A 12,296-nucleotide genomic window follows, 5' to 3' on the forward strand; every position below is an offset into this window, starting at 1 on the left:
TTAGTTTCCTTTTCATTTAACTTCCAATGAGCATGTATAACGTCCCTGTTACCTGTCATGTACAATGCCAGGGGCCTGAGATGCAACACCAAACAAGAGAGATTGCATACCCTGCACTTAAGGAGATGCCAGTCTCACCTCCAGCCCTCTTGACCCAGGTTATTCCCTGTGTCTGGAATGACCATTGTCCACCCTCCCCCCACTTCTGCATGTTCATGTCTATCCATTCTTCGAGGCCCAGTTCATTGCCCGACCTCCTCCTTGAAGCTCATACTCAGAACCTCTGAGTCATCTGTTACTAAACTCCTTTTTGTGTCTTTTTTTCTCTTGCATTGTAGACATTTGAGGATTTCCTTCTCTCTCTCTCCTCTCAGTACAGGCTCCCTGAAGGCAGGGGCTGTGACTTACTTGTGTTTGGCTCTTCCACAGCATCTAGCATAGTGACAGGAATGCAATTAAATGTGTAATAAATATTTGCTGAATAATTCAGAAATTAATGAAAAATTTTCTTGTGTTCCTCAAATGTGTTTTGCCTAGTGTTACTTAACTCTTTATTAATCCTGAAAGCTATATCAGATTTGTTTTATTTTTCTGTGAATATATAAGAGATACAGAGAAAATAATTTGAGCCTAAGTGTAATAAAAATTGCAGTAGAAAGCAGGAGAAATATTTATGCTTATGGGCATATTTGTTTAATTTATGTATAAAGCTAGTACAAAGTCTTCAGTTCAGTTGCTCTGTCGTGTCCGACTCTTTGCGACCCCATGAACCACAGCATGCCAGGCCTCTCTGTCCATCACCAACTCCTGGAGTTTACCCAAACTCATGTTCATTAAGTCAGTGATGCCATCCAACCATCTCATCCTCTGTTGTCCCCTACTCCTCCTGCCCTCAATCTTTCCCAGCATCAGGGTCTTTTCAAATGAGTCAGCTCTTCACATCAGGTGGCCAAAGTATTGGAGTTTCAGCTTCAGAATCAGTCCTTCCAGTGAACACCCAGGACTGATTTCCTTTAGGATAGACTGGTTGGATCTCCTTGCAGTCCAAGGGACTCTCAAGAATCTTCTCCAACACCACAGTTCAAAAGCATCAATCCTGTGCTCAGCTTTCTTTATAGTTCACTCTCACATGCATACATGACTACTGGAAAAATTGCTTCTTTAGTCTTACTCAAAGAGAAAATTGGATTTCTAGATATTTCTTCAGTGCAGAGCGATTATACTAAAGCTGCTTATGTAGCAACTCCTTTTTGTCAGGCTTTCACTCTCAGGATAATAAACTACAACCAAAATCAACTTTAAGAAGCACTTTAACCTCACTGACAAGGGATTCAGCCTCAAAGAGGTGACATAATCTGGAAGCATTTACTTTTTTCCCAAGTTTTGCTCAGTGTTTTTATTTTTTTTTTATTTATTTTTTTTTTCACACATAACAGAGAACTTCTAAGCATTATTTCATGACATGTTTCTTTTTTTTTCTTTTTTTTTTGTTTTTGTTTTTTTTTTTTTAATTTTTAGTTTTTTATTTTTTAAATTTTAAAATCTTTAATTCTTACATGCATTCCCAAACATGAACCCCCCTCCCACCTCCCTCCCCAGAACATCTTTCTGGGTCATCCCCATGCACCAGCCCCAAGCATGCTGCATCCTGCATCAGACATAGACTGGCGATTCAATTCACATGATAGTATACATGTTAGAATGTCATTCTCCCAAATCATCCCACCCTCTCCCTCTCCCTCTGAGTCCAAAAGTCCGTTATACACATCTGTGTCTCTTTCCCTGTCTTGCATACAGGGTCGTCATTGCCATCCTCCTAAATTCCATATATATGTGTTAGTATACTGTATTGGTGTTTTTCTTTCTGGCTTACTTCACTCTGTATAATCGGCTCCAGTTTCATCCATCTCATCAGAACTGATTCAAATGAATTCTTTTTAACGGCTGAGTAATACTCCATTGTGTATATGTACCACAGCTTTCTTATCCATTCATCTGCTGATGGACATCTAGGTTGTTTCCATGTCCTGGCTATTATAAACAGTGCTGCAATGAACATTGGGGTACATGTGTCTCTTTCAATTCTGGTTTCCTCGGTGTGTATGCCCAGCAGTGGGATTGCTGGGTCATAAGGTAGTTCTATTTGCAATTTTTTAAGGAATCTCCACACTGTTCTCCATAGTGGCTGTACTAGTTTGCATTCCCACCAACAGTGTAGGAGGGTTCCCTTTTCTCCACACCCTCTCCAGCATTTATTGCTTGCAGATTTTTGGATCGCAGCCATTCTGACTGGTGTGAAGTGGTACCTCATTGTGGTTTTGATTTGCATTTCTCTAATAATGAGTGATGTTGAGCATCTTTTCATGTGTTTGTTAGCCATCCGTATGTCTTCTTTGGAGAAATGTCTATTTAGTTCTTTGGCCCATTTTTTGATTGGGTCGTTTATTTTTCTGGAGTTGAGCTGCATAAGTTGCTTGTATATTTTTGAGATTAGTTGTTTGTCAGTTGCTTCATTTGCTATTATTTTCTCCCATTCAGATGGCTGTCTTTTCACCTTGCTTATATTTTCCTTTGTTGTGCAGAAGCTTTTAATTTTAATTAGATCCCATTTGTTTATTTTTGCTTTTATTTCCAGAATTCTTGGAGGTGGATCATAGAGGATCCTGCTGTGATTTATGTCTGAGAGTGTTTTGCCTATGTTCTCCTCTAGGAGTTTTATAGTTTCTGATCTTACATTTAGATCTTTAATCCATTTTGAGTTTATTTTTGTGTGCGGTGTTAGAAAGTGATCTAGTTTCATTCTTTTACAAGTGGTTGACCAGTTTTCCCAGCACCACTTGTTAAAGAGATTGTCTTTACTCCATTGTATATTCTTGCCTCCTTTGTCAAAGATAAGGTGTCCATATGTGTGTGGATTTATCTCTGGGCTTTCTATTTTGTTCCATTGATCTATATGTCTGTCTTTGTGCCAGTACCATACTGTCTTGATGACTGTGGCTTTGTAGTAGAGCCTGAAGTCAGGCAAGTTGATTCCTCCAGTTCCATTCTTCTTTCTCAAGATTGCTTTGGCTATTCGAGGTTTTTTGTATTTCCATACAAAGCTTGAAATTATTTGTTCTAGTTCTGTGAAAAATGTGGCTGGTAGCTTGATAGGGATTGCATTGAATTTGTAAATTGCTTTGGGTAGTATACTCATTTTCACTATATTGATTCTTCCAATCCATGAACATGGTATATTTCTCCATCTATTAGTGTCCTCTTTGATTTCTTTCATCAGTGTTTTATAGTTTTCTATATATAGGTCTTTAGTTTCTTTATGGCAAGACATACTTAAAGTGATGAAAGACAATAACCTACAGCCCAGATTACTGTACCCAGCAAGGATCTCATTCAAATACGAAGGAGAAATCAAAAGCTTTACAGACAAGCAAAAGCTGAGAGAATTCAGCACCACCAAACCAGCTCTCCAACAAATTCTAAAGGATATCCTCTAGACAGGAAACACGAAAAGGGTGTATAAACCCAAACCCAAAACAATAAAGTAAATGGCAACGGGATCATACTTATCAATAATTACCTTAAACGTAAATGGGTTGAACGCCCCAACCAAAAGACAAAGACTGGCCGAATGGATACAAAAACAAGACCCCTCTATATGCTGCTTACAAGAGACCCACCTCAAAACAAGGGACACATACAGACTGAAAGTGAAGGGCTGGAAAAAGATATACCACGCGAATAGAGACCAAAAGAAAGCAGGAGTGGCAATACTCATATCCGATAAAATAGACTTTAAAACAAAGGCTGTGAAAAGAGACAAAGAAGGCCACTACATAATGATCAAAGGAACAATCCAAGAAGAAGATATAACAATTATAAATATATATGCACCCAATATAGGAGCACCGCAATATGTAAGACAAATGCTAACAAGTATGAAAGGGGAAATCAACAATAACACAATAATAGTGGGAGACTTTAATACCCCACTCACACCTATGGACAGATCAACTAAACAGAAAATTAACAAAGAAACGCAAACTTTAAATGATACATTAGATCAGTTAGACCTAATTGATATCTATAGGACATTTCACCCCAAAACAACGAATTTCACCTTTTTTTCAAGTGCTCATGGAACCTTCTCCAGGATAGATCACATCCTGGGCCATAAATCTAAACTTGATAAATTCAAAAAAATCGAAATCATTCCAAGCATCTTTTCTGACCATAATGCATTAAGATTAGATCTCAATTACAGGAGAAAAACTATTAAAAATTCTAACATATGGAGGTTGAACAACACACTTCTGAATAACCAACAAATCACAGAAGAAATCAAAAAAGAAATCAAAATATGCATAGAAACTAATGAAAATGAAAACACAACAACCCAAAACCTGTGGGACACTATAAAAGCAGTGCTAAGAGGAAAGTTCATAGCAATACAGGCATACCTCAAGAAACAAGAAAAAAGTCAAATAAATAACCTAACTCTACAACTAAATCAACTAGAAAAGGAAGAGTTGGAGAACCCCAGAGTTAGTAGAAGGAAAGAAATCTTAAAAATTAGGGCAGAAATAAATGCAAAAGAAACAAAAGAGACCATAGCAAAAATCAACAAAGCCAAAAGCTGGTTCTTTGAAAGGATAAATAAAATTGACAAACCATTAGCCAGACTCATCAAGAAGCAAAGAGAGAAAAATCAAATCAATAAAATTAGAAATGAAAATGGAGAGATCACAACAGACAACACAGAAATACAAAGGATCATAAGAGACTACTATCAGCAGTTGTATGCCAATAAAATGGACAACGTGGAAGAAATGGACAAATTCTTAGAAAAGTACAATTTTCCAAAACTGAACCAGGAAGAAATCGAAAATCTTAACAGACCCATCACAAGCACGGAAATTGATACTGTAATCAGAAATCTTCCAGCAAACAAAAGCCCAGGTCCAGATGGCTTCACAGCTGAATTCTACCAAAAATTTCGAGAAGAGCTAACACCTATCCTCCTCAAACTCTTCCAGAAAATTGCAGAGGAAGGTAAACTTCCAAACTCATTCTATGAGGCCACCATCACCCTAATACCAAAACCTGACAAAGATGTCACAAAAAAAGAAAACTACAGGCCAATATCTCTGATGAACATAGATGCAAAAATCCTCAACAAAATTCTAGCAATCAGAATCCAACAACACATTAAAAAGATCATACATCATGACCAAGTGGGCTTTATCCCAGGGATGCAAGGATTCTTCAATATCCACAAATCAATCAATGTAATTCACCACATTAACAAATTGAAAAATAAAAACCATATGATTATCTCAATAGATGCAGAGAAGGCCTTTGACAAAATTCAACATCCATTTATGATAAAAACTCTCCAGAAAGCAGGAATAGAAGGAACATACCTCAACATAATAAAAGCTATCTATGACAAACCCACAGCAAACATTATCCTCAATGGTGAAAAATTGAGAGCATTTCCCCTAAAGTCAGGAACAAGACAAGGGTGTCCACTTTCACCGCTACTATTCAACATAGTTCTGGAAGTTTTGGCCACAGCAATCAGAGCAGAAAAAGAAATAAAAGGAATCCAAATTGGAAAAGAAGAAGTAAAACTCTCACTGTTTGCAGATGACATGATCCTCTACATGGAAAACCCTAAAGACTCCACCAGAAAATTACTAGAGCTAATCAATGAATATAGTAAAGTTGCAGGATATAAAATCAACACACAGAAATCCCTTGCATTCCTATACACGAATAATGAGAAAGTAGAAAAAGAAATTAAGGAAACAATTCCATTCACCATTGCAACGAAAAGAATAAAATACTTAGGAATATATCTACCAAGTTTTGCTCAGTGTTTTTAAACCAATTTGACAGTTAATTTGCTGTCAGGTCACTGTTGGCTGATTTATATGATACCACTGTACTTTTTAGATAAACTGAGTTTAATTTTCTTGAATTAAGAAATTTCCTAGCTCTGAATGTCTGAATAAACAACCCTCAAGTCTCAGAGTCTGAAAGCTAAAAATACTAACTTATCATAACAACGCCGAATGCCTTTGGCAGAATATCAATGATATAGATTGCTAAGTGCCTGTAATCATAGTCTAAAACTTTTATTTTCTTCTGTTCCTATAACATTATAATAGTAACACATAGGGTTAGGGCTTGATCTACTAGTAAACTAGGGTGATCAAACTATTTAAGTACCAGCCAGTCTTACCACCCAAATAGATTCTCTGTATTCTCCCTGTCCTGCCCCTTTCTGAACTATTGCTGGAGTTATAATAAATTACTATGAAACATTGTGTACTAACAGGTTTCTTTCTGCGCTTAACAGGTTTTCGATTCAGGAAGATTGGAAGAATATGATGAGCCATATGTTTTGCTGCAAAATAGAGACAGCCTGTTTTACAAGATGGTGCAACAACTGGGCAAGGCGAAGGCCGCTGCCCTCACTGAAACAGCAAAACAGGTGAGCCCACTGTGGGGAGTTGTAATTAAAATTTATCTCCACAGTTCACTCCTCACAGTTTGGTAGCAGGGATCCAGTAACAAGCTCTCTGTGTCCTTTTCAATCACAAGCCTCCAGAGACAAAGCTTCATGAATGGATCTTAACAGGTTGCAGGTGGAAGACAGGTTTGCTGGGACTCTGCAGAAGCAATGAGGATGGGGTCAGGGTGTGTGCACGCACGTGCACCTGAGAGAGATCTTGAACTGGACTTGGCACACATTTAGACTCTGGGTTCAGATTCTCACAGAGCACAGGACACCCATTTTGCAGACCTTTCATATTCATTCTGATTGGTGCTCAGCACATTTGTGATACAAGTTCTGTCAAAGAATATGCAGGAAATTTGAGAGTTTAAGGGAAAAAATTTGGAGTATTTTGATTCTAGGAAAATCTTCCAGGGAAAGATGTAGGTCTCTTCTGTGTTCTGATCTGTAAATAAAACTCCTACCTGATACTGTCATTTTCTCTCTAGTTCTTTGTTGTTCCAAATTAGGTGCATTTGCCCCCCATGCTTTCTCTAGCTTATGGAAAATGAAATTGTCATCAGGACAAATCAAGAGCTCACAATACCTTCACACTGTAGTCTGAACGGTGCCTGAAGGTTTACACAGCACTTTCTCAGAGATGAGGTGTGTGAAGCAAAGAGCACTGTGCACGGTGTGAGGAAGGGGCTCGATGGGTAACACTCAGGTCATGTGGTTTTGTAATGAAATATTTGGTCTTTGTTTCCAATGCTGAATGAGAATAATGAAGACAAGTTTCAAAGAATAAAGGTAAGAAATTTGTTAATTTGCTAGCAAATGAGTAGGATAGCAGACTAATTTTTTAAGAACTATCATCCTGCCTTCTAAGAGATAGCAGGTATATTTAAAGAAAAGTTTTAGGGTGCCTATATGACGGGTGTCACATATAGTTGATTATTTTTTAGGATATCATGATGTTATCCCTAGTCATTTTGGTCCCCTGGCCCCAGTCAAAATGTTCCTCCTTTGAGATTTTTGCTTTGCTGACTTCATGGCCTTGGGTTTCTGTGGTTATAACTAGAGGAACAAGCAGAAATGTCAAGAATGCCTGCACTGAGGCCTGATTTAAAGAACTTAGTCATTGTCATGCAGCTGCTTGTAATTCTTTCTGGAACAAGGTGAGAATTGATGGAAGGATGGAAGGAGGGAATGATGGTCTGGTGCTCTTGCCACTTGAGATGCATGGCTTGAGGTGGGATGAGGCTTCTAAGTGGGTGTGGTGAGGCTTCCCCATTGAAACTAAATCTCTGATCATTAAATTATAGGTACGTTCTTACTTCTTTATACTTCATACTTTGCATTTCCCAGATTTTTCACTTGTAAAGAATAAATTTACTTCTATAATATTTTCAGTTCAATTCAGTCACTCAGTCATGTCCGACTCTTTGCGACCCCATGAATTGCAGCACACCAGGCCTCCCTGTCCATCACCAACTCCCGGAGTTCACTCAGACTCATGTCCATCGAGTCAGTGATGCCATCCAGCCATCTCATCCTCTGTCATCCCCTTCTCCTCCTGCCCCCAATCCCTCCCAGCATCAGAGTCTTTTCCAATGAGTCAACTCTTCTCATGACGTGGCCAAAGTACTGGAGTTTCAGCTTTAGCATCGTTCCTTCCAAAGAAATCCCAGGGCTGATCTCCTTCAGAATGGACTGGTTGGATCTCCTTGCAGTCCAAGGGACTCTCAAGAGTCTTCTCCAACACCACAGTTCAAAAGCATCAATTCTTTGGCGCTCAGCCTTCTTCACAGTCCAACTCTCACATCCATACATGACTACTGGAAAAACCATAGCCTTGACTAGACGGACCTTAGTCGGCAAAGTAATGTCTCTGCTTTTGAATATGCTATCTAGTTGGTCATAAGTTGTCTTCCAAGGAGTAAGCATCTTTTAATTTCATGGCTGCAATCACAATATGCAGTGATTTTGGAGCCCCCCAAAATAAAGTCTGACACTGTTTCCACTGTTTCCCCATCTATTTCCCATGATGTGATGGGGCCGGATGCCATGATCTTCGTTTTCTGAATGTTGAGCTTTAAGCCAACTTTTTCATTCTCCTCTTTCACTTTCATCAAGAGGCTTTTTAGTTCCTCTTCACTTTCTGCCATAAGGGTGGTGTCATCTGCATATCTGAGGTTATTGATATTTCTCCCGGCAATCTTGATTCCAGCTTGTGTTTCTTCCAGTCCAGCGTTTCTCATGATGTACTCTGCATATAAGTTAAATAAGCAGGGTGACAATATACAGCCTTGACATACTCCTTTTCCTATTTGCAACCAGTCTGTTGTTCCATGTCCAGTTCTAACTGTTGCTTCCTGACCTGCATACAGATTTCTCAAGAGGCAGGTCAGGTGGTCTGGTATTACCATCTCTTGAAGAATTTTCCAGCGTTTATTGTGATCCACACAGTCAAAGGCTTTGGCATAGTCAAGAAAGCAGAAATAGATGTTTTTCTGGAGCTCTCTTGCTTTCTCCATGATCCGGCGGATGTTGGCAATTTGACCTCTGGCTCCTCTGCCTTTTCTAAAACCAGCTTGAACATCTGGAAGTTCATGGTTCACGTATTGCTGAAGCCTGGCTTGGAAAATTTGGGGCATTATTTTATTAGCATGTGAGATGAGTGCAATTGTGCAGTAGTTTGAGCATTCTTTGGCATTGCCTTTCTTTGGGATTGGAATGAAAACTGGCCTTTTCCAGTCCTGTGGCCACTGCTGAGTTTTCCAAATTTGCTGGAATATTGAGTGAGGCACTATCACATCATCTTTCAGAATTTGAACTAGCTCAACTGGAGTTCCATCACCTCCACTAGCTTTGTTCATAGTGATGCTTTCTAAGGCCCACTTGACTTCACATTCCAGGATGTCTGGCTCTAGATGAGTGATCACACCATCATGATTATCCGGGCCATGAAGATCTTTTTTTGTACAGTTCTTCTGTGTATTCTTGCCACCTCTTCTTAATATCTTCTGCTTCTGTTAGGTCCATACTATTTCTGTCCTTTATCGAGCCCATCTTTCCATGAAATGTTCTCTTGGTATCTCTAATATTCTTGAAGAGATCTCTAGTCTTTCCCATTCTGTTCTTTCCCTCTATTGCATTGCATTGATTGCTGAAGAAGGCTTTCTTATCTCTCCTTGCTATTCTTTGGAACTCTGCATTCAGATGCTTATATCTTTCCTTTTCTCTTTTGCTTTTTGCTTCTTTTCTTTTCACAGCTATTTGTAAGGCCTCCCCAGACAGCCATTTTGCCTTTTTGCATTTCTTTTCCATGGGGATGGTCTTGATCCCTGTCTCCTGTACGATGTCATGAACCTCATTCCATAGTTCATCAGGCACTCTGTCTATCAGATCTAGGCCCTTAAATCTATTTCTCACTTCCACTGTATAATCATAAGGGATTTGATTGAGGTCATACCTGAATGGTCTAGTGGTTTTCCCTACTTTCTTCAATTTCAGTCTGAATTTGGCAATAAGGAGTTCATGATCTGAGCCACAGTCAGCTCCTGGTCTTATTTTTATTGACTGTATAGAGCTCCTCCATCTTTGGCTGCAAAGAATATAATCAATCTGATTTTGGTGTTGGCCATTTGGTGACGTCCATGTGTAGAGTCTTCTCTTGTGTTGTTGGAAGAGGGTGTTTGCTATGACCAGCGCATTTTCTTGGCAAAATTCTATTAGTCTTTGCCCTGCTTCATTCTGCATTCCAAGGCCATATTTGCCTGTTACTCCAGGTGTTTCTTGACTTCCTACTTTTGCATTCCAGTCCCCTATAATGAAAAGGACATCTTTTTTGGGTGTTAGTTCTAAAAGGTCTTGTAGGTCTTCATAGAACTGTTCAACTTCAGCTTTTTCAGCATTGCTGGTTGGGGCTTAGACTTGGATTACTGTGATATTGAATGGTTTGCCTTGGAAACGAACAGAGATCATTCTGTTGTTTTTGAGATTGAATCCAAGTACTGCATTTTGGACTCTTTTGTTGACTATGATGGCTACTCCATTTCTTCTGAGGGATTCCTGCCTGCAGTAGTAGATATAATGCTCATCTGAGTTAAATTCACCTATTTCAGTCCATTTTAGTTCGCTGATTTCTAGAATGTTGACGTTCACTCCTGCCATCTCCTGTTTGACCACTTCCAATTTGCCTTGATTCATGGACCTGACATTCCAGGTTCCTATGCAATATTGCTCTTTACAGCATTGGACCTTGCTTCTATCACCAGTCACATCCACAGCTGGGTATTGTTTTTGCTTTGGCTCCATCCCTTCATTCTTTCTGGAGTTATTTCTCCACTGATCTCCAGTAGCATATTGGGCACCTAATGACCTGGGGAGTTCCTCTTTTGGTATCCTATCATTTTGCCTTTTCATGCTGTTCATGGGGTTCTCAAGGCAAGAATACTAAAGTGTCTTGCCATTCCCTTCTCCAGTGGACCACATTCTGTCAGACCTCTCCACCATGACCCTCCCATCTTGGGTTGCCCTGCGGGCATGGCTTAGTTTCATTGAGTTAGACAAGGCTGTATTCCTAGTGCGATTAGATTGACTAGTTTTCTGTGAGTATGGTTTCAGTGTGTCTGCCCTCTGATGCCCTCTTTTAACACCTACCATCTTACTTGGGTTTCTCTTACCTTGGGCATGGGATATCTCTTCATGGCTGCTCCAGCAAAGCACAGCCGCTGCTCCTTACCTTGGAAGAGGGGTATCTCCTCACCGCCGCCCTTCCTGACCTTCAACATGGGATAGCTCCTCTAGGCCCTCCTGCGCCCGTGCAGCCACCACTCCTTGGAAGTGTAATATTTTAATATTTCTTTAAAACATACTTTGGATTTCCCAGATTTTTTACTTGTAAAGAATAAATTTACTGTATAATATTTTAATATCTCTTAAAAACAATATCTCTTAAAAACATACTTTGCATTTCCTAGATTTTTCACTTGTAAGGAATAAATTTGCTTGTGTAATATTTTAATATCTCTTAAAAACATATTCCAAGTATCTCACAGTATTTCTATTATATATACTGTGGAAAATTCTTCAAGAGATGGGAATACCAGACCACCTTACTTACCTCCTGAGAAGTCTGTATGCAGGTCAAGAAGCAACAGAACTGGACAAGGAACAACAGACTACTTCCGAACTGAGAAAGAGGTATGTCAAGGCTGTATATTGTCACTCTGCTTATTTAACTTATATGCAGAGTACGTCTTGTGAAATGCTGGGTTGGATGAAGCACAAGCTGGAATCAAGATTGCCAGGAGAAATATCAATAACCTCAGACACACAAATGACACCACCCTTATAGCAGAAAGCAAAGAAGAACTAAAGAGCATCTCAATGAAAGTGAAAGAGGAGATGAAAAAGCTGGCTTAAATCTCAACTTTCAGAAAACTAAGATCATGGTATCCAGTCCCATCACTTCATGACAAATAGATGAGGAAACAATGGAAACAGTGAGAGACTTTATTTTCTTGGGCTCCAAAATCACTGCAGATGGTGACTGCAGCCATGAAATTAAAAGATGCTTGCTCTTTGGAAGAAAAGCTATGGCCAACCTAGACAGCATATTAAAAAACAGAGACATGACTTTGCTGACAAAAGTCCATCTAGTCAAAGCATGGTTTTTCCAGTAGTCATGTATGTATGTGAGAGTTGGACTACAATGGAAGCTGAGAACCAAAGAATTGATGCTTTTGAATTGTGATGTTGGAGAAGACTCTTGGGTCCCTTGGACTGCAAG

General features: G+C 39.3%; 1 protein-coding gene across 2 annotated transcripts in view; it reads left to right on the forward strand.

Moving 5' to 3' along the window:
* The window catches only part of LOC138446666 (ATP-binding cassette sub-family C member 4-like), a 307,920-nt gene that overhangs the window by 261,806 nt on the left and 33,818 nt on the right, over window positions 1-12,296 (forward strand). For both annotated transcript variants that reach the window (XM_069601887.1, XM_069601886.1), the window contains one exon: window positions 6,362-6,496. In XM_069601887.1, coding sequence (XP_069457988.1) covers window positions 6,362-6,496 — 135 coding nt within the window. The remainder of the gene's footprint in view (window positions 1-6,361; window positions 6,497-12,296) is intronic.

The sequence above is a fragment of the Ovis canadensis genome, chromosome 10 (genome assembly GCF_042477335.2).
Source record: "Ovis canadensis isolate MfBH-ARS-UI-01 breed Bighorn chromosome 10, ARS-UI_OviCan_v2, whole genome shotgun sequence".
Lineage (NCBI taxonomy): Eukaryota > Metazoa > Chordata > Mammalia > Artiodactyla > Bovidae > Ovis > Ovis canadensis.